At 42.8% G+C, this 25,512-nt stretch overlaps 1 protein-coding gene across 2 annotated transcripts in view; it reads left to right on the forward strand.

Moving 5' to 3' along the window:
• The window catches only part of FANCC (FA complementation group C), a 155,738-nt gene extending 132,720 nt beyond the window's left edge, over positions 1–23,018 (forward strand). The window contains exons 11-15 of one of the 2 annotated variants that reach the window (XM_077817485.1): positions 3,390–3,465; positions 4,355–4,436; positions 6,870–7,044; positions 10,120–10,320; positions 22,687–23,018. In XM_077817485.1, the coding sequence (XP_077673611.1) occupies positions 3,390–3,465; positions 4,355–4,436; positions 6,870–7,044; positions 10,120–10,320; positions 22,687–22,830 (678 nt within the window). In that variant the 3' untranslated portion in view covers positions 22,831–23,018. The remainder of the gene's footprint in view (positions 1–3,389; positions 3,466–4,354; positions 4,437–6,869; positions 7,045–10,119; positions 10,321–22,686) is intronic. The other variant, XM_077817486.1, reaches the window with a different exon arrangement.
• Positions 23,019–25,512: the final 2,494 nt, after the last annotated feature.

Below are 25,512 nucleotides of genomic sequence, written 5' to 3' on the forward strand. Positions count from 1 at the left end.
GGGCGGGGGGTTTCATCAAGGAGAAACAAAGAGAACTTTCATACCGTAGCCTGGCCAGTCATGAAACTGGTTTTCAAAGCTTCTCTGATGCGTACCGCGCCCTCCTGTGCTCTTCTAACCGCCCTGGTGTCTGGCTGCGCGTAACCAGCAGCCAGGCGATTTGCCTCAACCTCCCACCCCGCCATAAACATCTCCCCCTTACTCTCACAGGTATTGTGGAGCACACAGCAAGCAGTAATAACAGTGGGAATATTGGTTTCGCTGAGGTCTAAGCGAGTCAGTAAACTGTGCCAGCGTGCCTTTAAACGTCCAAATGCACATTCTACCACCATTCTGCACTTGCTCAGCCTGTAGTTGAACAGCTCCTGACTACTGTCCAGGCTGCCTGTGTACGGCTTCATGAGCCATGGCATTAAGGGGTAGGCTGGATCCCCAAGGATACATATAGGCATTTCAACATCCCCAACATCTTCTGGTTTGGGAATAAAGTCCCATCCTGCAGCTTTTGAAACAGACCAGAGTTCCTGAAGATGCGAGCGTCATGTACCTTTCCCGGCCATCCCACGTTGATGTTGGTGAAATGTCCCTTGTGATCCACCAGAGCTTGCAGCACTATTGAAAAGTACCCCTTGCGGTTTATGTACTCGGCGGCTTGGCGCTCCGGTGCCAAGATAGGGATATGGGTTCCGTCTATGGCCCCACCACAGTTAGGAAATCCCATTGCAGCAAAGCCATCCACTATGACCTGCACATTTCCCAGGGTCACTACCCTTGATATCAGCAGATCTTTGATTGCGTGGGCTACTTGCATCACAGCAGCCCCAACAGTAGATTTGCCCACTCCAAATTGATTCCCAACTAACCGGTAGTTGTCTAGCGTTGCAAGCTTCCACAGGGCTATCGCCACTCGCTTCTCAACTGTGAGGGCTGCTCTCATCTTGGTATTCATGCACTTTGGGGCAGGGGAAAGCAAGTCACAAAGTTCCATGAAAGTGCCCTTACACATGCGAAAGTTTTGCAGCCACTGGGAATCGTCCCAGACCTGCAACACTATGCGGTCCCACCAGTCTGTGCTTGTTTCCCGAGCCCAGAATGGGCGTTTCACAGCATGAACCTGCCCCATTCGCACCATGATGCATGCATTGGCAGGGCCCATGCTTTCAGAGAAATCTGTGTCCATGTCCTGATCACTCACGTGACCGCGCTGACGTCACCTCCTCGCCCAGTATCGCTTTGCCAGCTTCTGGTGCTGCATATACTGCTGGATAATGCGTGTGGTGTTTAATGTGCTCCTAATTGCCGAAGTGAGCTGAGCGGCCTCCGTGCTTGCCTTGGTACGGCGTCCGCACAGAAAAAAGGCACGGAACGATTGTCTGCCGTTGCTCTGACGGAGGGAGGGGCGACTGACGACATGGCTTACAGGGTTGGCTTACAGGAGCTAAAATCAACAAAGGGGGTGGCTTTACATCAAGGAGTATTTCAGGCAGGACTTCACGGAGGGTTCCAATAAGAAATGGTGCACCTAAGTTATTGTTCTTATTGGAACAAGGAGGTTAGTCTGGCCTCTGATTGATACATGGCTAGATTTACCTCGCTGCACCTTCTCTGTGGGTGACTGCAGTGTGACCTAGAGGAATGAGTCCCCTAGACTGGGATTTGGCAAATGAGTACAAAACAAATCTGGTCTATTTCTTGTTCACCACAATCCACTCCATCTATCTTTTACATCTTTGGCTGGCAGCAGACGGTGCAGAAGGACTGCATGCCATCCACATCTCATGGCTGCTCGGCAGAAGATGGTGCAGTAGGACCGCTAGCCATCCTCATCTCTTGCCTGCCCGGCAGAAGATGATGCAATAGGACTGCTAGCAATCCGTGTCGCCTGCCTGCTCACCATAAGACGGTTCAATAGGACTGACTGCAGGACTAAAGAGAATGACCTGGTCAAGTCACTCCAAATTTAGTCCCTGTGTCCATGTCTGCCCAGGCGCTCATGGCCGATGTGGCCAGGAGCACCTCGGACATGACGATGACGGCTACCAGTCGTACTGTACCGTCTGCTGCCACAAGGCAATGGGTTGCTGCTACTGTGTAGCAATGCAGTACCATGTCTGCCAGCACCCAGGAGACATACGGTGACGGTTACCTGAGCGGGCTCCATGCTTGTTGTGGTATGGCGTCTGCACAGGTAACTCAGGACAATAGGCGCGAAACGATTGTCTGCCCTTGCTTTCACGGAGGGACGGAGGGAACAGGGGCCTGACGATATGTACCCAGAACCACCTGCGACAATGTTTTAGCCCCATCAGGCATTGGGATCTCAACCCAGAATTCCAATGGGCAGCGGAGACTGCGGGAACTGTGGGATAGCTATCCACAGTGCAATACTCTGGAAGTCGACTCTAGCCTCGGTACTATGGAAGCACTCCGCCGAGTTAATGCACTTAATGCACTTAGAGCACTTTCTGTGGGGACACACACACTCGAATATATAAAACCGATTTCTAAAAAACTGACTTCTATAAATTCGACCTTATTCCGTAGTGTAGACATACCCTAAGCACAGTCCTCATTGGATAGAGTTCGGAATTACAGACCTGTCATAAACAATGAGGAGTCTGGTGGCACCTTAAAGATTAACAGATTTATTTGGGCATAAGCTTTTGTGGGTAAAAAAACAGTGGGTAAAAAAACCTCCTTGTTTTTGTGAATATAGACTAACACAGCTACCCTCTGATACTTAGATCTGTCATGTAATTTGGCATAATATGCTGTCTGTGTTCAAGAGCTGGTGTCGAGACTGAATAGTCCCTTCACCTAGAGAATGCAGGCTAGAGTTAACTCCAGGCTAGAGTTAAAGTAGCTAGTGGGATAACTCACTGCATTGTCCTAAGTATACCCAACAGGTGCTTGTAAAATAAAATAGTTTGGGTTCCACTGCTGCTAGTCCCTTAATTTTCACAAATAATAACAAAATATATGTTTACTGTTTGAATTATGCATCTGTTGGAATTAAATTACATTAGTCAGTTACTCTTTCTGGTTCTTATACACTAGAACAAAATTGCTTTTTGTATTCACAAACACTGTATGGGAACATTTAGATTTAAACTCCCACCATCCCCAAAAGCCTGTTTTCACTGAGGTAAAATAATTCCAGTAACATAAATAACTAGGTTTTGTAAGCCTCCTTCCCTCTCTTTTCTATTCCCTCCTTCTTCATACAAAATCTTAAATGTTAGGTCTAAAACTAATTAAACGCTCTTTATGCCAGACAGCACCATTATTGTATGTGGTTATTACATTAGGTGAACCTATAATATCTTTAGGTTTTATATTCTCAGAAGCTGACCACAAAGCTCTTTTAAAATATTGACTTTTTGTTTTAGCATAAATTTCCCCTGAAGGCCTACTTTCCTCCTCATCATCAGCATCTTGTGATAGCCTTACTCAAACATCCTTTTGGTAAGTTCTGCCTTGAATTGTTTTGCAGCATTAACAGAATCTGCATTTTCATTTATTTTTCTGCACAATAGATAACCTCAAAAATAATGCACAAGGGTTACCTTAATTCTGAGAGTTTGACTTTGCCACTTTTGTAATGCTCTTTTAACGTAGGTTTTTGTGTAACTTTTATATACAATGGCGTAGATTTAAACAAAATTAAAACCAAAACCAAATAAGAGTAATAGAAGAAAGGCAAATTATTTTCAATATAATAAAGCCAATGCTAGGAATTAAAAAACAGTTATCAAGCACTGGAAAGGTATTCAATGTTCATGTCTTGTAAGCCCAATAATGATCACTGTGAAAACGCCCATAAGATGTGTTAATGCATTGTGTTGCCTTTCTCCTCTCTAAAATCTGGAAATCTGATTTCAGTTAAGTCACAAATGAAAATAAGTTTGGTCTCCATTGTCTCTCATTTATGCATATCAGAAAACTAATGTTTCATGTGAAGCAGTTCTGCATGATTGGCAATTTCTGCTAAGGACAGGGGCAGTTGACCGGGATAACAGAGATACTAGATTAGTATTGATGAGAAACTATATATATATATGTGTGTTTGTGTGTGTATGCATGCGTGTGTGTGTGTACACACACTTATGCCTAATTTGATGAATAGCCTGAACTTTAGTTCTGTATTTTGCAACTGAACTTTTGTCCTAAAAAAAATAAAGTAATTTATTATGGATATGGTTGAAAACTATGGGAAAGTTTAAAAATGAGAAGCAATTACTGAAGACTGAATCATGTGTCCAGCAAGTTCTAGTTCTAGCTTGATACCACACCAAATATTGTTCTGTTTTAGCCTGTTTCATTAGGTACAACATTTCTTCTTATTGTTTTCCAGATTTGCCAGCTACGCTCTGGTCTCAGCACCTGAAATACATTACTGACATGCTTAAAGCAATAATAGAAGATAAAAGCATTAGGTAAATAAAAATACTTAGACTATCCCTCATCATTTCTACCTGTTCTTCTATTACTTTGTGAAAAGTCATGTGGTTCATAATCTTGGTTCATTAATGCTTAGTTCTCTTTAGTTGCCATTTTCTTATTAGTTCCCAAATTCAACCTCTGTTTAAGGATAGGAAAATAGGATATCCTAGGATATAAGGAGGCCTGCTAAACTATTAACCTGATTTTCAGAGGTCTCAAGTGCCCACAGTTCAAGTCAATGAGCACTTCAGAAAATCAGGCCTTATAGTTACACTCTGTGATAGGCTCTACTCACCGCAAGGTGTACCTCCTTCTAGCCACTCTGGGGATTAGTTCCTTCCAGATCTGAGGCCCCCTTCTGCTGCGTGCTGCACACTCTGTTGCTGCTCTCCCTCTCTGAAACTCAGGATGCTCCTTCTTCCTGACTTGGCCCTCCAGCCAGGTCCCTGTGTGTGTTTCCTTAGGTTAGTGGCTGGTCCCAACCACTACTAATAAGGGTTCTTCCATTTGGCTTATCAGCAGCACCCAGGCTATTTACAAAGAAGTTTGCAATAGTAGCAGCAGAGGCCTGTTGCAATGGCTCCGTTGTCATCCATATCTAGATGACTGGCTCCTGACAGGAAGGTCCTGTCTAGAAGTTTTGACATTGACATCATTGCTGCTCCATCACCTAATGGCCCTGGGAATTGGTATAAACATGGAATAGTCTATCCTAAATCTGACACAAACTATAGAATTCATAGGAGCGACTATAGACTAGGTCAGGGCAAGTGCTGTGTGGTAAATGTGCCAGGAAGACCGTATGTACACAATAGTGATTATTCTCCCTTGATGTGGTTGAAAGACTCCAAGCGTATATTCATGGAAGTTCCCCTCTGCCTGCCCATACCTGAGAAGAAGCTAGTTACGGATGCCTCCCAACTGGACTGGGGAGCCCATATGGATGACTCACAGCACAAGGCACCTGGATCCCTCGAGAGACCAGAATGCAAATAAATCTCCTGGAGCTGAGAGCTGTCTGGGAAGACTACAAGTGTTCACACCACTCATGATTCCGACACATCCTAGTAATGTCCAACAACATATCAACCACGCTCTATATTAACTAACAGAGAGCTAAATCCATCCTTCTGTGCATGGAAACAGTTAATTTATGGAACTTGTGTATCCAACACCACTGTGATCCTAAGACCCCCTCAGTGCCAACTGGCAAAGGGTTCAACAACTCCTATTAAGCCTGAAAAACTTACTACACCTAATATTCTGCTTTCATGGTTTTATCCATAAATAGTATCTTGTAGGGTATCAAATAAAAACTGGTGACACACAAGCATTATGAGATGTATGTATAGATGATATTTAAGAATTTGCGTTGAAAGTTGTATGTATGTATTGAAAAATATATTTCAGAATCTGCATCCCAGGCAGTGTTGACTATCAAGTTTTTCCTAGAAAAAGGACTGTTGGTTTACCTGTCTACCTAGGTTCATTTATAAATGAAGCATTGTAAGTCAATACAATGGAAACCGCCTTTACAGAGGAGAATAATTCTGACTCTGGGAATAAAGACAATGAACTCTGGAAAATATAAGGAAAAGCAAAAGGACGTTCTGTTACCCGTTTCACTGAGAAACCTCCTGGGCAGGAGGTGTGGGGGGGAATGATTCATGAGTGTTGTGGATCCTAGTTTGACTGAAAACCAGCACACTTTGCAGGAAAAGATCAGCTGAGAGACTGTTTTAGACAAATGTTTGTAGCCTGTTAAAAGTAAGTCTTGTTCTAGTAGAAGCCTGTTATACTTTTGTTTTATTTGTAACCTGTTATTGTCCTTGCTCACTATCTCTTAAATCTCTACATTTGTTCATAAACGTTTATTATAAATAGTTTACAGTGCTGTGTTGTTATATTGGAGCTGATATACAGTTGACTCAAACAAGTTGGTGTATATGTACTATTCCTGGTAATTATTATGTGTGTTTAGTGACAGAGGCTGGAGGCTACAGGGTGGATGCTTTTGAGGAGTTCTGAGGTACACCTAATGTTTTACCTGAAAAGCAAAGTAGCAGCGGGTAGAGCCCAGAAGAGAGTGCTGAAGGGTTGGTAGTGTCAGGGAGCTGTCACCCACCTTCCACAACAAAGACTCCCTCTCACTGAGTCAGGGGGGTAACACAGTTGACTTACAGTCCTGGCACCTCAAGAAAGTGTCAAAGCCACATTACCGTGTCAGCAGTATAGCCCTCAGCTTTTCACAGTTCATGGGTGGACAACATCAGCAGGCCCTTTAGCACTGACCACAAGTGGGAACTGCACAATTCCTTACTAAACAGCATCTTCACCTAATGGGGAAGCCCTGCTGGGAACCTTTTTGCATCCCACAAGATCATGAATAGCCAGCAAAACTGAAATGTATTTTGATTCTTTTGCAGATCTTACGCTGACCTCTTTGAGAGCTGGTTTTTGTTTGTTCGTTTTGGAGAATGGGCTGATATCGCTGTAGAGCAGTTGCTGAAGTCTGAAGATGAATCCTCAGATACTTTTCTGTGGCTGCTTGCATTTTACTACAGTCCGCACAATGATAAAGAGAAGAGGACTCAAATTGTGGTGGGTGGTGTAGCCATGGCTGAGAGTATTTAGCCAATTGTATACCTGAAAATTGAGGCATTTATGTGGGAAAGTGGCTGGGGTTTGCAGGGTCCTCCTGGAATTGTAAAATTCTGCAGTAGAGGGGATCCAAGATAATTTTTGTGGCTCTTTCAACTGTGAACATTTGGAAACTGGGTTTGTCAAGTGTACTGAAGGCCAGAATGCCTTTATTTACTTTTTTTCTGAAAAGTATGACTGTATCAAATCAGCTTGATTGGTACACCTGTAACTGTTCCTTTTGAATCTGTGTGTGGCAGGATTTCAGAGCTCCTGTGACATAGTCTTGTAAGACAGCCATGCTTTAAAAGTGAGAGAACTAATAATAACAGTGCAGCATTTTTCATTCACATTCAGCAGCAGTGAATCTGAATTAACATTATCTATCTAATTTGATTTCTGTTGCACCTGTCATCATAGAATCTAGGCAGTGATCTGAGGATGTAATTCAGTCTTTCTTATATTAGCTTGTGTCATGGCTACTTAGTTTTGTTTTAAACACTAAAGGTGTGGTTCTCTGTTCCACTCGGCATAGGAACAGAGGGGAGAAGGACAAAGGTGGGCCTTATGCTAGCTTTGCATTTTCCTATTCTGGACCCAGCATGGGACCTATTGGATGCCCTGAGTAAGTTAAAGCAGCCTAAGAACTGCACTAATTTACCCGTAGCTACCTATGACTATAGGGACTTATTGCAGTAGGCGGGAATCGTTGGAGTACAGCTGCATTCTGACCACACACCCTATCCTTACATATGGACTGTGTGGACATGTGTGGTATAGAGCTGTTATCCCAGTTCTACCCAACCCAGGGAATCCTCCTTTGTCACAGATATTACCCAGCGTTTAAATTTTGCGTCATATGGCCCCAAAGAGGAAGTAGCACAATGCACGATCAGGTCTTGAGCAAATAGTCTTTTCTTGGTGTTAGTTAAAACCTCAAGTTATCTCACACAATTAAAATTCTCTGTGTTTCTGAAAAGGATCTTGGACATTTTGTTTGTGGGATATCAGAAGACACTATTTAACTAATAAATATACTTGGGAAAATAGTGTTTATTTTACTTTGAATAATATAAGAAGGTGTGCTCAAGTGTCACAGTTAGGATAATTGATACTTCCATTATAAATGTTTGTTTTTAAAGGTTTATACTTCAGCATAAAAAAATCCCTTATGAATGGGAGGAAGGTGCTAACTTTTTAAATAATCAAACTTGGCATACTTCTGTAGAAAAAGATAATGGCTTCTCTGTAAATCACAATGAAAGCAATACTGAATTAGGACGCAAGTCCTTTGGATATGGATATTGCACCTGATCTCAATGGAAGACATTGTCTCTTTCCAAAGTTTTTTATGAATTTCTCTTGAAAATACCAGTCTGATGATAGAAAAAAATCACTTTATGTTTGAGACAAATTGGTTTAACCCATTTGTTAGTTTTCTTTTGTGGCAGGGAGTGGTGGGGAAAGGACAGTACTCCATATGCATAGAGGGATCCCTTTGTCTATTGTTTCCTTCCCCCTTTCTTAGTGCTTCTTGCTGTTGTTCCAGTTTCATTAAAGTCCTGATCGCTCCTCAAAAGTGCACTTTAGAGTTGTAGTTTCTTCACACCACCTTGTTCCTAACTTGCCACTGCTCAGTCAAAATATCTCATCCTCCCTCACCCCCCTGCCACCCTCTTTTCTCTAGTCCTAGCACAGGGGAATGAGAACACAGAGAAAAAAGAATGTGAAGACTGATAGGTATGGGAGCCTGTAGTCATTTCAGCAGAGAGGAGGAAGAGGACGACTTTGTAGCACCTGGTTATGGGAAAGAGAGACTGAAACACTGCAACCAGACACACATTAACAGATGCAGCACTAGGTGGAAGCTGAAATCATAACATCTGTTTTGAATATCATGGAGTAGTGGTGCACGATTTAAAATCCAAAATATTTTTACCATTAAAGAGGTTTAGATATATTTTTAGCCACTCTTCCTTATTGATTCAGCTCAGGAGTGGTTGAATGGGGGAATCAGTGCAGGTGTAGTGAAATGGGAAGGAGTAAGATTCAGGTGCCCTTGTTTGGAGGCAATCCAATCTCAATGGAACAATAACATTTCATTATGTCTCATAAACTTTTATTGTGGTCTCATTAGTGCCATGTAGCATCCCTAGTGTAACCTGGGACAGACTTCAATGAGAAATTACCTTTCGAGAAAAGCAAACTCTTTCAAGCTAGCATATATAGAAATGTTAATGTGAAAAAATCAGTAAGTGCTAGGAAACAAATAGCGAAAACTAAAAGGAACTCAAGAACACTTGTGGGGCTGGTGTCCTACTTCCCTGAGTCCTAGGTGGTATGTTTTGCTTTCGTCCTTATGTTTCCTGTTTTTTATGTAATGAACAGTATTATTACAATGAAATATGTTTTTAATAGCTGCTTATGATGAACTAACAACTTCTATTATGTAGACACCAAAATCGTCATTCTCTGTTTTGACAATACATTTATATTGGCTGCTCCAAGAGGCAAACAAAATAAACATGTTGCAAGTAATACAGGAAGAAGCCAAAAACCGTTGTTCTTATCAGAACGTTTTATCAGTTGAGGTCAGATTGCATGGGGGTTTAATTGATTTGTAGCTGCAATATTGAAGTGAGCCTTCAAGGAGCCTTCTGTTCTTTTTCCCACAATGTAAAAATCTGACTGCATTCTACTGAGGGATTTTCTCCATTTCCTTTCATGACAAAAAAGGTCAAAACTTGGCTCGATGCCTTGGCTGCTTAGTTTGCAAGACCAAAGAAAGTAAAGAATTTTCCATTTTGTCCATTTATGTTTGTGTGAACCAGCGTAAGCAAAATGTGCCTCCCCCTTCCTTCCCTGTTCTCTACAGTGCCTCTTAAACTCAAGCTCTTGATATATTTTTACGATTTCTTCCAAGGATTCAGATGTCTGTTAGTGAACAAATCTCAAAAAAAACAACAACAAAAAAACTCCATAAACACAATTTTTATTCTTCTCCGATCCTTTATCTTTTGAAATTGTTCCTTACAGGTAGAAGCTCGAGCAGTGTATGATCGTTTGATGATGCTCTTCAGCTGTACAACCCTCTCTATCACAGATCTGCAGGCTGCAGCTAGCACTAAAACAGATAAAAGGCAACCTTGCACCAAACACCTTGTCAGGCATCTTCTTCTTAGTTTTCTGCTCTTTTCTTCGGGTGGACACAAGATTGCCCAAGAGTTTATTTCGCATGTAAGTGTTTCTGTGTTTTTCAACAAGCTTTTTTTTTTGTATTATTCACATGTTGAAAATTTCTCCTTCTTACGAAAAAGCTGATCACAGAGAATTAAAGAAAATCATGCTAACCTAAATAAGAACAGCTAAAATATCCTCTTCCTTGACAGTGCTTCCACAGGGTCCCATTGGAGAAGTCATTGCCTATAGAGCCACAGAAATGTTTTGAGTAGTAGCTAACAGTACAGGGGTGTATGTAGTTCCCTCACACCTTACATTCTATAGATTTAGACCATGTTTACCCTACCACTTATGTCGGCAAAACTTATGTTGCTTAGGGGTGTGAAAAAATACACCCCTGAATGACCTAAGTTTTGCTGGCATAAAGTGGTAGTGTGCACAGCACTATGTCGGCAGGAGAGCTTCTCCCACTGACATAGCTGCCACCACTCATTGTGGGTGGTTTAATTATGTCAACAGGAGAGCTCTCTCTCCCTTCAGCGTGGATCAGCTACATGAAAGATCTTACAGCGGCACAGCTGCATCAGTTCAGCTGTGTTGCTGTAGCTCTCTAGTATACGCATAGCCTAAGAGTGTATACGCTTTGCCCTCCCAGGCATCAATCACTTCCCACTCTGTTTAGCAGCTGAAGTGGTTATGGAACCATCCACTGCCCATTTTCCTGTAATTAGTGCTAGCACTGAATAGGTGGAGGGAATTGACATTTTAGGGAGACCAGAGAGGAGGATGTTTTAGAAGCTGAGATAAGATATAATGAGACCCTGAATGAAAGAGTTAGCTATGGGGATGGAAAGAAAAGAACGTGTGGTGAAGATGTTGAGGAGGGAAAAGTGACAGAATCTGGCTGTGACTTGCTAGTTGGGGGCAAAAGACAGGGAGGAATTGCAGGCATGAGTGATGGGGTGGGGTAATAATGGTGTCAATAGCCATAGAGAATGGGGAAGGAGAGAAGATTTGGGAGAGAAGATAATATGGCTAAGACTCAACTCCTTTGGTGAAATCTTGGCTCCACTGAAGTCAATAGGAGCTTTACTCTTGGAGTGATTGTCCATGTGGGTACCATTTCTGATGTACATGTGCCACAGTGCATGTGAGATCAGATTCTTTTGGCCAGCAGTGTCTCTTGCGTCTGTGTCCTGGATGCCCTTCGGCCCCCCATCCCCTCCAAAGACATAAAGGGCAGAGTGGGCCTAACTGTCCTTCAGTTTCTTCTAACCACCTGTGGCTGCGAGATGGAACATTTGGTAGTGTATCTTGCCCACTGTGTGATTTAAATCTCTTTATATAAATAATCAGTATATTAGTTTAGGTAAGAGAGTTAGTTTTCTGATTATTTTTATACCCACAGGCTTAAAAAAAGATTTATTAGTGTTAGGGACTTCTTCGGTACCAGAAACTAGGCCTCTGTGGCTGAAGTAACGTTCCAGGGTTCAAAGCTTGCTCCTTTTTGTGAAGCACTTAGTATGCTGAACAATGGACACTTGACATGGCCTCAATTTGTCATGCCTTTTTTAGAAGAACTCAGAAGGTGAGAGAGTTTTCCATAAACTCTTCTTTCCGGATCATTCAATGAGTGTCCTCCGATCCGGAGGGAAAAGGCTCTCTACCAAATCTGAAAGGACTTAATTCCTGGTGAGGTGATTTCCCGCGTTCCTGTAAACTGTGGCTCAATTTTGAGCTCTTTGGCTCACTAGACATAGGAGGCAACAACTTCTGAGACAGGCAGAGCAGCTAAATCCTCCTCCAGAGCCAAGATGTAGGTGACTCACTTCACTGCCTATGAAAATGAGACACATGTGACCAGGTGTTAGACTTGTCTTAAGCTCCACTTTGGAATTGGATTAACCAAAACTGCACAAAGGCACTCTCAGTGCAAAATAAGAGTGTCCACACGGAGTTTGTGTGAAATAGTTATTTCACTTTAAATTCACACACTAGTTCTTTTGCCCTAACTTCCCTGTGAATTACTTGCGTAGACAAGCCCTTAGAGTTGGTCAACAAAGGCTTACAGTTCCAAGCGCTTTCTACCCCTGCCTTCCTATCCCATCCCTCTTTAGGGACCATTCTCATGAGATATTGTTGAAACAGCAGGTGGACTCCCTTCTACAATGTAGAGCAGTGGGGGAGGTGCCTTTAGAGTTCAGGGGCAAGAGGTTCTACTCCCATTATTTTCTAGTCTGAAAAAGAAAGGGAGTTGATGCCCTGTCTTGGACCTTCAATGCTTGGATTACTTTCATTCATTGTTTCAGGTTTTCAGGATGATAACTTCAGCCTCTATAATCAAGACTGTTTTGTGACTCTCAACCTTCAGGATGCCTATTTTCAGCTGTCCATATATCCAGCTCACAAGAAATACCTTAGATTCTTAGTATGAGAGATTTGCTACCAGTATTGCGTCCCACCCTTCGGGCTTTCTGTAGCACTGAGGGTTTCCACCAAGTGTAGCTGGCTGTTGTGGCAGCTTACATGAGATGGCAAGGTATCCAGGTTTACATACCTCTAACTTGACGATTGGTTTATCCGAGGGAAATCACCTCACCAGACAACCAGCTCAATCCATGCAATCCAAAGGCCATTTGCTACTCTGGCCCTCAAAATAAGCAGAGAAAAATCTAGTTTTGCTCCAATTCATAGAGTTCATAGGAGCCATGTTAGATTCAAGGTCATTGAAGGCCTATCACCTATAAAAAATATTTCAAACTTTATTGAACCTTGTCAACCACCAACAGGCTTACCCAAAGACACAAGCAAGAATGTGTTTCACTCTTCTGGGTCATATGACTTCCTGGACTTAGATGATGTAGTTCCAATATAAACTAAACTGGGCACTAGTTAGACTCTCAGGCATCATATTGTAGCTGATGACTTCTTACTACAGGAGAAGGAGACACCAAGGAAGAGGAAATGCAGAGCCATGATACCAAGCTGAGACAACTCCTAAACAAGTGCCATGAGTGGAATAGTAGGCTGAATGCAGGTAAGATGAAGCTGAGGAGAACGGAGGTCCCCTAAATCAGACATCTGTTGACTTGAGGGAATCTGGCCAGACCTTGGAAAACTGTGAGCTATTGAGGAAATGCCAAGACCAAAGGATTTGAAGGGAATCTAGCAATTTATAGGAATAGCCAGCTATCTTTCCAGATTCTGCACACACCTATCAGAAGCCTGTGAGAGCCTTTGAGACCGTTAAACCCAGTGATGCAGCGTACAGATAGTTAGAGACCCAAGAACAGGCATTTTTTTTAAAAGTAAAGAAATGATAAGTGATGCATCAGTCCTATAATACTACAAATCTGTGGAGCATCTAGAGCTACAGTACGATGCCTCAGAAGGAGGCCTAGGAGCAACACTAATGCAATGCCCATAGCTTTTGCTACTGAGAGCCCTACCAGACACAGAAAGTGGATATGTTCAGATAAAAAAGGAACTACACGTTGTGCTCTGTGGAATGGATTGATTCCTTCAGGTTACTTGTTGGCACAAGATGGACATGCAGTCTGATTATATTAGAAAGCATCATGAAGAACCCACAGCTGAGTGCACCCAAGCAGCTACAATGCAGGTTACAGGAACTTCAGCTCTATGACATGAAGATAATGATCTGCCCAGGAAAGTCACGAGTGGTGGCAGGTACACTGAGCAGTGGGCATACCTTTCAGAGTACTACACACAGAGAGTGTATCAACATGCTACAGAACCTTTCCATCTCTGATAGAGGTTCCAGACAATCCAACGGAGCACTGACCAGGCTGGGGTGCCACAGGCAGTAACACAATTCATAGTTCAGGGATAGCTAGATCAAAGAGAGCAAGTGCCATAGGAGGTGACCCCCTACTGCTATGTGAGGGATGAGTTATGTCTGCAAGATGAGGCCGAGGCCAAGACAAGGGCTTAGAAAGAGCCTCTGCAGATACCAGATGGCCTAATGTAGAAGAAACAAGGTTTAAGAGCAATACAGAGGACCAATATGATACCACCTAACAGAAAGGAGGCAGAAACAGGGTGTGGAACCAAGTCCCCTATCAACAGGGATAATTTAAACAAGAAATAGAGTATTTTGAAAACCAGCACACTTGAAGGAATATTATGTCTAAAACGCTGCCACAGACTGGTAAAGACCATCTCCCTAGGGTGGGCTATGCGTTAGCAAGTCAGCAAATGCTTGCGCAAAAGATATAACAACAAATGTTTAAAAGGAAAAATGTAACAACCTACCTAGAACTGAGAGGGAGGAAGCACAGGTTGCAGGCGGGAAGAATTTGGAGGACATACCAGAAAGCCAGTCTGTGTGCCTATGGCTGGAATGCTAGCTGGAGTTGCAGAACCTCTGTGAATAGTTCTGTTGATAAAGACCCAATTTTGTTTGTAAGAGTCCTCTTATGAAACAAAGACCTTTCAGGAACACCCTAAGGGTGAGGCTATCACTTTTCAAAGACTATTGTATTTAACTAGATAAGATCCTGCCACAAGTTAGCCAGGTTTGCTCCATCTGTGTGCATTACAGGCCATTCCAGCTGGGCTCAGGCAGCCTTTTACTGCCTGAAGAGGCATCCCTATTACATCCCTTTTGCAAAAGGAAATCATGCTTCACCAGTATATTAGAATTCTTTGAGGGACTCGGCAAAAGTGATCCAGTTGATATAGTAAAAAGAAAAGGAGTACTTATGGCACCTTAGAGACTAACAAATTTATTTGAGCATAAGCTTTCGTGAGCTACAGCTCACTTCACCGGATGAATTCAGTGGATAATACAGTGGGGAGATATATATACACAGAGAACATGAAACAATGGGTGTTACCATACACACTGTAACGAGAGTGATCAGGTAAGGTGAGCTATTATCAGCAAGAGAGCCGGGGGGGAAAAACCTTTTGTAGTGATAATCAAGTTGGGCCATTTCCAGCAGTTGACAAGAAATGTGTGAGGAACAGGGAGGGGAGAGGGGGGATAAACATGGGGAAATAGTTTTACTTTGTGTAATGACACATCCACTCCCAGTCTTTATTCAAGCTTAAGTTAATTGTATCCAGTTTGCAAATTAATTCCAATTCAGCAGTTGCTCATTGGAGTCTTTTTCGAAGTTTTTTTTGTTGAAGAATTGCCACTTTTAGGTCTGTAATTGAGTGACCAAAGAGATTGAAGTGTTCTCCGACTGGTTTTTGAATGTTATAATTCTTGGCGTCTGATTTGTGTCCATTTATTCTTTTATGTAGAGACTGTCCAGTTTGGCCAATGTACATGGCAGAGGGGCATTGCTGGCACATGATGGCATATATCACATTGGTAGATGTGCAGATGAACGAGCCTCTGATAGCATGGCTGATGTGATTAGGCGCTATGATGGTGTCTCCTGAATAGATATGTGGACACAGTTGGCAAGGGGCTTTGTTGCAAGGATAGGTTCCTAGGTTAGTGGTTCTGTTTTGTGGTGTGTGGTTGCTGGTGAGTATTTGCTCCAGGTTGGGGGCTGTCTGTAAGCCAGGACTGGCCTGTCTCCCAAGGTCTGTGAGAATGATGGGTCGTCCTTCAGGATAAGTTGTAGATCCTTGATGATGCGTTGGAGAGGTTTTAGTTGGGGGCCGAAGGTGATGGCTAGTGGCGTTCTGTTATTTTCTTTGTTGGGCCTGTCCTGTAAGTAGGTAACTTCTGGGTACTCTTCTGGCTCTGTCAATCTGTTTCTTCACTTCAGCAGGTGGGTATTGTAGTTGTAAGAACGCTTGATAGAGATCTTGTAGGTGTTTGTCTCTGTCTGAGGGTTGGAGCAAATGCGGTTGTATCGTAGAGCTTGGCTGTAGACAATGGATCATGTGGTGTGGTCTGGATGAAAGCTGGATGCATGTAGGTAAGTATAGCAGTCAGTAGGTTTCTGGTAAAGGGTGGTGTTTATGTGACCATTGCTTATTAGCACCGTAGTGTCCAGGAAGTGGATCTCTTGTGCGGACTGGTCCAGGCTGAGGTTGCTGGTGGGATGGAAATTGTTGAAATCATGGTGGAATCAAGATGTCATCAATGTAGCGCTATCCTGCTGGTAATAGCTCACCTTACCTGATCTCTCTCGTTACAGTGTGTACGGGAACACCCATTGTTACATGTTCTCTGTGTATATAAAATCTCCCGCCACTGTATTTTTTTACTGCATGCATCTGATGAAGTGAGCTGTAGTTCACGAAAGCTTATGCTCAAATAAATTTGTTAGTCTCTAAGGTGCCACAAATACTCCTTTTGTTTTTGCGGATACAGACTAACACAGCTGCTACTCTGAAACCAGTTGATATAGTGTACTTGACTTTCAGAAAGCCTTTGACTAGGGTTTCTTTTCCATGGGTCCAGATGATGAAGATGTCATCAATGTAGCGCAAGTAGAGTTGGGGCATTAGGGCACGAGAGCTGAGGAAGAGTTGTTCAAAGTCAGCCATAAAAATGTTGGCATGCTGTGGGGCCATGCGGGTACCCATAGCAGTGCCGCTGATTTGAAGGTATACATTGTCCCCAGATGTGAAATAGTTGTGGGTGAGGACAAAGTCACAAAGTTTAGCCACCAGGTTTGCCGTGACATTATTGGGGATACTGTTCCTGATTGCTTGTAGTCCATCTTTGTGTGGAATGTTGGTGTAGAGGACTCCTACATCCATAGTGGCCAGGATGGTGTTTTCAGGAAGATCACCGATGGATTGTAGTTTCCTCAGGAAGTCAGTGGTGTCTCGAAGATAGCTGGGAGTGCTGGTAGCGTAGGGCCTGAGGAGGGAGTCTACATAGCCAGACAATCCTGCTGTCAGGATGCCAATACCTGAGATGATGGGGCGTCCAGGATTTCCAGGTTTATGGATCTTGGGTAGCAGATAGAATACCCCTGGTCGGGGTTCTAGGGGTGTGTCTGTGTGGAATTGTTCTTGTGCTTTTTCAGGGAGTTTCTTGAGCAAATGGTGTAGTTTCTTTTGGTAACCCTCAGTGGGATCAGAGGGTTATGGCTTGTAGAAAGTGGTGTTGGAGAGCTGCCTAGCAGCCTCTTGTTCATATTTCGACCTATTCATGATGATGACAGCACCTCCTTTGTCAGCCTTTTTGATTATGATGTCAGAGTTGTTCCTGAGGCTGTGGATGGGATTGTGTTCTTCACGGCTGAGGTTATGGGGCAAGTGATACTGCTTTTCCACAATTTCAGCCAGTGCACGTCAGCGGAAGCACTCTATGTAGAAGTCCAGTCTGTTGTTTCGACCTTCAGTCAGAATCCTTCTTTTTGTAGTCTTGGTAGGAAGGTCTCTGTGGGTTAGTAAGTTGTTCAGAGGTGTGTTGGAAATATTCCTTGAGTCGGAGATGTTGAAAATAGTATTCTAGGTCACCACAGAACTGCATCATGTTCGTGGGGGTGAAGGGGCAAAAGGAGAGGCCCCGAGATAGGACAGGTTGGTCTGCTGGGCTAAGAGTATAGTTGGATAGATTAACAATATTGCTGGGTGGGTTAAGGGAACCACTGTTGTGGCCCTTTGTGGCATGTAGTAGTTTAGATAGTTTAGTGTCCTTTTTCTTTTGTAGAGAAGCAAAGTGTGTGTTGTAAATGGCTTGTCTAGTTTTTGTAAAGTCCAGCCACAAGGAAGTTTGTGTGGAAGGTTGTTTTTTTATGAGAGTATCCAGTTTTGAGAGCTCATTCTCAATCTTTCCCTGTTTGATGTAGAGGATGTTGATCAGGTGGTTCCATAGTTTCTTTGAGAGTGTGTGGCACAAGCTGTCAGCATAGTCTGTGTGGTATGAAGATTGTAATGGATTTTTTACCTTCAGTCCTTTTGGTACGATGTCCGTCTGTTTGCATTTGGAAAGGAAGATGATGTCTGTCTGTATCTGTACGAGTTTTTTCATTAAGTTGATAAATTTGCACTCCATGCGGCTAAATTCAGTGCCTTGCATAATGACAGGTTTCAGAGTAGCAGCCGTGTTAGTCTGTATCCGCAAAAAGAAAAGGAGTACTTGTGGCACCTTAGAGACTAACAAATTTATTTGAGCATAAGCTTTCATGAGCTACAGCTTACTTCATCAGATGCATTCAGTGGAAAATACAGTGGGGGGAGACTTATATACACAGAGAACATGGAATAATGGGTGTTACCATACACACTGTAACGAGAGTGATCAGGTAAGGTGAGCTATCACCAGCAGGAGAGCAGGGCGGAAAAAACCTTTTCTAGTGATAATCAAGGTGGGCCATTTCCAGCAGTTGACAAGAACGTGTGAGGAACAGTAGGGGCGGGAAATAAACATGGGGAAATAGTTTTACTTTGTGTAATGACACATCCACTCCCAGTCTTTATTCAAGCCTAAGTTAATTGTATCCAGTTTGCAAATTAATTCCAATTCAGCAGTCTCTCGTTGGAGTCTGTTTTTGAAGTTTTTTTTGTTGAAGAGTTTGATGGTGGGATGGAAATTGTTGAAATCATGGTGGAATTCCTCAAGGGCCAGTTGGAGAACACTTCAGTCTCTTTGGTCACTCGATTACAGACCTAAAAGTGGCAATTCTTCAACAAAAAAACTTCAAAAACAGACTCTAACGAGAGACTGCTGGAAATGGCCCACCTTGATTATCATTACAAAGGTTTTTTCCCCCCTGCTCTCCTGCTGGTAATAGCTCACCTTACCTGATCTCTCTCGTTACAGTGTGTATATAAAATCTCCCGCCACTGTATTTTTTACTGCATGCATCTGATGAAGTGAGCTGTAGTTCACGAAAGCTTATGGTCAAATAAATCTGTTAGTCTCTAAGGTGCCACGAATACTCCTTTTGTTTTTGCGGATACAGACTAACACAGCTGCTACTCTGAAACCAGTTGATATAGTGTACTTGACTTTCAGAAAGCCTTTGACTAGGTCCCACACCAAACGCTCTTAAACAAAGTAAACAGTTATGGGATAAGAGGGAAGGGTCCCCTCATGGTTCAGTAAGTGGCTAAAAGATAGGAAACAAAGTAGGAATAAATGGTCAGTTTTCATAGCAGAGAGAGTTGGGTCCCCCAAAGGCCTATACTGGGACTTGTGGTGTTCAACATATTCATAAATGACCTTGAAAAGGGAGTGAAGAGTGAGGTGCCAAAATATCCATATGATCAAAATTACTCAAGACAGTTAAGTCCAAAACTCACTGTGAAGAGTTACGAAGGGATCTCATAAAACTGGGTAAGTGGGCAACAAAATGGCAGATGAAATTCAATGTGGATAAATACATAGTAATGCACACTGGAAAACATAATCTCAATTATACATACAAAATGATGGGGTCTAAATAAGCTATTGTCACTCAAGAAAGAGATTTTGGAGTCATCGTGGATAGTCCTCTGAAAAATATCTACTCAATTTTCAGTGGCAGTCAAAAAACCTAACAGGATGTTAGGAGCCATTTGGAAAAAGATAGAAAATAGAAAGAAAATATCATAATGCCACTATATAAATCCACCGTACATCCACACCACACCTTGAATACTGCATGTGGTTCTGGTTGCCCCATCTCAAAAAAGATATATTAGAATTGGCAAAAGTACAGAGAAAGGCAACAAAAATTATTAGGGGTCTGGAACAGCTTCCATATGAGGAGAGATTATAAAGACTAAACTGTTCATCTTAGAAAAGAGACGACTAAGTAGGGATATGATAGAGGTCTATAAAATCATGAATGATGTGGAGAAAGCAAATAAGGAAGTGTTAAGTGTTAAGGAAATTCACATGACAGAAGAACCAAAGGTCACCCAATGAAATTATTAGACAGCAAGTTTAAAACAAACATAAGTACTTCTTCACACAATACACAGTCAACCCGTGGAACTCATTGTGGAACTCATGTTGTGAAGGCCAAAAGTATAACTGTATTCAAAAAAGAATTAGATAAATTCAAGGAGGATAGGTGCATCAATGGCAATTAGAAAAGATGCTCTGGGTGTCCGTAACCCTCTGACTGCCAGAAGCTGGGACTGGATGGCAGAAGATGGATTACTTGAAAATTGCCTGTTCTGTTCATTCCCTCTGAAATATCTGGCACTGGCCACTGTTGGAGTCTGGGCTAGGTGCACCGTTGGTCTGATCCAGTAATGACCCTTCTTATGTTCTTAGAAATTTGGAGGACGCTACATAGTGATCTGTCCACATGTTCTCCCAAGACTATTTCTTAGTTGAGACTTGCATATTGGATGCTTGCTTTGGTAGAGCTGTCCTGCAATCCTCATTTAAATAGGACTCGTACCATCCACCTCCAAGCCAGGGGGTACTAGTCACCAGTAGTGGGATCCATGTGGACAAATAATTGAAGAAAGAACAGTTACTTATCTTACAGAGATAAGACAGACACTGTAGCATCATTTTGAATTGGAATATTTCACTTTTGGGCATTAATTTTTTTTGACAAAAATATCAGTATGTTCTTTGGAAAACAAGTTACTTATCTTAAATTAACTGTGGTTCATTGAGATATATCGTCCACATGACTCCCATGACGCACTCTCCTTCCCCATTTGTATGGAGTCTTATAGCTCTGGAATTCTCTATTGGCAAAGGAACTGAGGGACAGTTGGACCCACTCTGCCCTTTATGCCCTTGGATGGAGGACGCATATGAGAACATCCAGGGCATAAGCATGGCCTCAGTGGATACTGGTGGTCAAAATAATCTGATTGTTGCACACGTGGAAAATGTGTGCACCAGCACAAGGATCCATTCTGAGATCTGCGTTTATATAATCCTACACTTGCAGAAGAATGGACAAGATGACCTAATTCAATTAGTCCTTCCCATTATTAACTAATCTCTTTCTAAATTAGTGTGGAACACAGATATAATAGTCCATATTTAAATACTCCAACTCTTAAGTCCCGTGATTAAATAATACTCATTTCAGCAAGGAGTGCTGGACACAGTTCTCTATGGAGCCCAGTGGTAGGTAAAAGTTTTGCTACATAGTAATATAAGGTTATCCTTGTATTGGGGACTGAATATACCTTAACAGCATCTTGAGTCCATTTTAACCCAGCAACAGGGGACTTATCTTCAGTTCTGAATTTTGATTCTCATATTGTACAGTCGAAAGGCTACCAAGAAAACCCAGTATTCTTTAATTTTTTTTTTCTCTTACGTAGAGTTGTTTGCTGGGAACTGTTAAATAATTGTCATGTTTCACCCCGGAAGTGACTGCATTTCACTGATGGATGAACCAATTTGCAGACATAATAGACACCATGAAGTGCTTTGGGATCCTTTTAAGATTAATACATAAAGTGCTACATAAATGTTAGATTATTATTATATTTTTCTTTAGCTACTACATTTGTTACATATATTTATAGGTCATGTTGTACAATAAGAAGTCAAACCCTCTGATACAAGCAGGCCAGGACTTCACATCATTATTTTGCTTTAGCACTTTGTCTGGAAATTCTTCCTCTCAGTGGAAAAGTACTGTACTCCTTTTATCTTTTATAAGGCCTGTAACACATGAGAAAATTCATTTTGCAGTGAGTGGAACTAGAACATTATTGTTGTTGATTATGCCTTTTAGCTGCTGTTAGTTGGAATAAACAAATATAACATTACTTTCTTTAAGCACTGCTAGGATATGTTAGAAATCTTGGGTGTATTACAGAAAATGACTGTTGATTATTCATTAACATAAAAATGATGTATTTTAAAGTTGTTTGGAAGCATACATAACTTTTCATTTGGGTCTATTTATTTTCCAAGTCTTATGTGCTTTCTTCCCTTTATAGACCAGTGAAACCCTTTAACAGTTAGGCTGCAGCACCTTATTGTGCTATAACAACCCTTTATTGAAAAACTGAAGACAAGATCCATGGTCCTGTTGAACCAGTAGCACAAAAAGAATTTAAAGTTGCCTTAAGGCAACAGCTTAGAATTCCCCTAGTGCAAGGGAGTCCTGAGCTATCATAGGGGAAGCTATGCCAGCCCCTCCTACATTTTCCCGTCCTGGCATAGGGAACTTTCCAGGATGGGCTGAGGACATATGAGAAGCAGGAGTTGGAACCAGAGTGGGATGCAGAGTGTGGAGCAGCCCTCAGGGATCAGCAGCTGGATGGATGGAATAAAACTCCTCCCTGGTGCACTGCGTGCTGGTCTGTTGCACTTTGAGATCTAGTCCCTGGGCTTTATTTCCTTCCTTCCTTTCTTCCTTCCTTTCTCAGAGGGGAATTTATTTTCAAGCTTTATGGAATTTAGTTGCTTTTCAGATGACACCAATGACTAAATGGGGGAGGGTTGTGGGGAGTTAGAAGAAAACAACATGTAGCACATAGTACACAGCTATAAATGATTGCACTTGGAGTAATAAATCTAAATTAAATGATTTCCTCTTTTCCTCCATTCTGTTCTTCCTTCAGGTGATTCTGGCAAGCAATACAACCAATGAAGTTTTTGGCCTTCTTATACGTACTGCCTACAGATTTAACCAACTTGGATTAAAAAACCAAAGGGCTGTGAAGCTGGTGAATGAACTTCTTCAAGAATTAAGATTTACGGATTAGTTTTGTATTGTTGTCCAAATCAACCCAGTGACTAGACCAGCTAATCAGATCTTTTCTACGGTAAAGTGTGAAAGGGAACTCATTTTTTTATTTATATTCCTCTTTCCCCATGTGTGAAAATAGAAAATGTTTGGAAATGTCATTCTGTTAGAATATAGCAGTAATCTTTAAAGATGGTTGAAAATGTTGTTCGTAGTGTTTTATTTTACAAGGGACCTGTGTCATCTAAACACTGTTTATTCACAGCCTCGTTGCCCACATTATGTCCTAGTTGTGGTCTAGATTTTCTGTAAATTCTTAGTCCAGGAAATGCAGCAGTTAGAGGCGGAAACAAAAGCTATAATAATAGGAAGAGGCCTTTCCTTCTGTAAAATAATTACTGATAAATCAAAACTACTGTTTGAATGTTACAAGGAAGAGAAGAAGTTCAGAAAAATTATGTTATTTACTAGTCGGTTATTTCTAGCTGTTTGGTAGTAATTTAACAATTTGATCCTGGAATTCTGCTTTGGTGAAAATCTAAGCCTGATCACAAACAAGTGATCATTAATGGTTCCTTCTGAATATGTGCTTCCATGAAATACAGTTTCATGAAATTGAAAGACAAATCAACTCCTTAAATTCTTATAAGTGATTTTACAAAATGAAACTCATCTCAGGTTTAGTATATGGCATTCATCAGAAAGTGTATTCTTCAAGGTAATGTTCTCTATAGTTTGTACCACAGTACTTTTAGCAATGTCAAGAATACCGCAGAGAGGATTCGGTGCAGACTGTAAATTGATCTCGCTTTAATGCTGGAGATTCTCTATATCAGGAAGAAATTTTTTACCCCATATTAGTTAAAGGAGGACAAGCACAATATAGGGTTAAGGAAAGTTGTTTCAGATTTAAAGGGAAAATTTTCAGAGGACCACATAATGGGTGCACCTGTAAATTCCCTCATTTCTGTATACAGACAGGTACACAATGAAATAAAGTACACAAATTGCTATTTGCCTGTAATGACAGGGGTATAAGGAGGGATTGTAGCCCATCCACTGTGCCATCTTTTGAAAATGATCCAAAAGTTTGTGAAACTATTATACCTACCATTATCTGGAAGAAAAAAAAATGTGGGTAGCATCTGGTGAAGGAGGGTGCTACTATATTCAGTCCTTTGTTGTCATGTTGTCTAGTTTCAAAATCTGTACTTTATGTGCAGTGTGTGTTTATATTTGTGTGTGTGTGCACATGTGCTGCAGTTAACCTGATTATCACAGTTTTGTGAGTATCATGTTTCTTCCATAGCAGAACTAAAACTGTTCACCTAGTATCCTGTTGCTCTAGATGGAGTAGGGAGGTTTGCTGAAATACAGTTTAGGAATTTCTTACATTAATACCGATGGTAAATCATAAAAGAAAGAGTTACAGAGGTTACAAAGGGTATGTAAGACTAGAACATAAGCCTGCCTATATTAGATCGACCTACAGCCACTGCAGTAATTACTGTGGTGGTGCATGTCCACACTACCCTCCTTGGGTCGGTGGTGCACATCCTCACCAGGAACACTTCCACTGACCTAAGAGGGACAGTGTGGGGAGCTGAAAGCCCAGTCTCTCAGCTTCACTGGCAGCTCCTCAGGTCCCCAATGGGCTGTCATCCCCCTCTGCTCCCCATTCCCTACCAGGAGCAGGGGGGAAGCCACCCGAGGCTTCTCACCTCACTTGGAGTGGGGGGGAAGCCGCCCAGGGCGTCTTGCCTCCCTGTTCCCCACTGGGAGTCGGCAGGAAGCCGCCCAGGGCTTCTAAGCCCTGGAGAGCAGGGTCCAGCTGCCCTGGCTTCTCAACCCTGTTCCCTAAAAGGTGCCAGGCTGCCTGGCTCCCAGTGGCGGAGCAGGAGGCAACCAGGCTTCTCGCCCCGGCTCCCAGCTGGGAGCAAGGTCCAGCCACTCTGCACTCCAAGAGAGCGGGGGCACAGCTGGGCTCTAGCTGCCCGGCTTTCTTTTCAATTTCACGGCTTCTGCCATGAAATTGACAAGACAGCCAACAATCCATGTAAGGGACGCAGTGTCTACACAGACACTGTGTCACCCTAACTACACTGACATAAGTCTTACGCCTCTCTCATCGACCTAACTGTATCGTGTAGACCAGCCTCTCTTGTCGACTTAACGGTATAGTGTAGACCAGAGGTGGGCAAACTATGGCCCCCGGGCCACAACCGGCCTGCGGGACCCTCTTGCCCGGCCCCTGAGCTCCTGGCCCGGGAGGCTAGTCCCTGGCCCCTCCCCTGCTGTTCCCCCTCCCCTGCAGCCTCAGTGCACTGCACCGCCGGCGCCATGCTCTGGGCAGCTAGGCAGCGAAGTTGCAGAGCTGTGGCCTGAGCCAGTGCTCTGGGCGGCATGGCTGTAGCGCCGCCAGCCACCGGTGTTCCAGACAGCACGGTAAGGAAGATGGGGGGTTGGCTAGAGGGCAGGGGAATTCAGGGTGTGGTCAGGGGTGTGGATAGAGGTCGGGGAGGGTCAGAGGGTGGGGAACAGGGGGGATGGATGGGGCAGGGGTCCCAGGGGGGCAGTCAGGAATTGTGGGGGGGTTGGATGGGGCGGCAGGGGGCATGCAGGGGTGGAGCGTCCGGGGATAATCAGGGGACGGGGGGGGGTTGGATGGGGCAGGAGTCCTAGGGGGGCGAGAAGCGGTGGG

Source organism: Eretmochelys imbricata, chromosome 5, assembly GCF_965152235.1.
Source record: "Eretmochelys imbricata isolate rEreImb1 chromosome 5, rEreImb1.hap1, whole genome shotgun sequence".
NCBI classification, from domain to species: domain Eukaryota; kingdom Metazoa; phylum Chordata; order Testudines; family Cheloniidae; genus Eretmochelys; species Eretmochelys imbricata.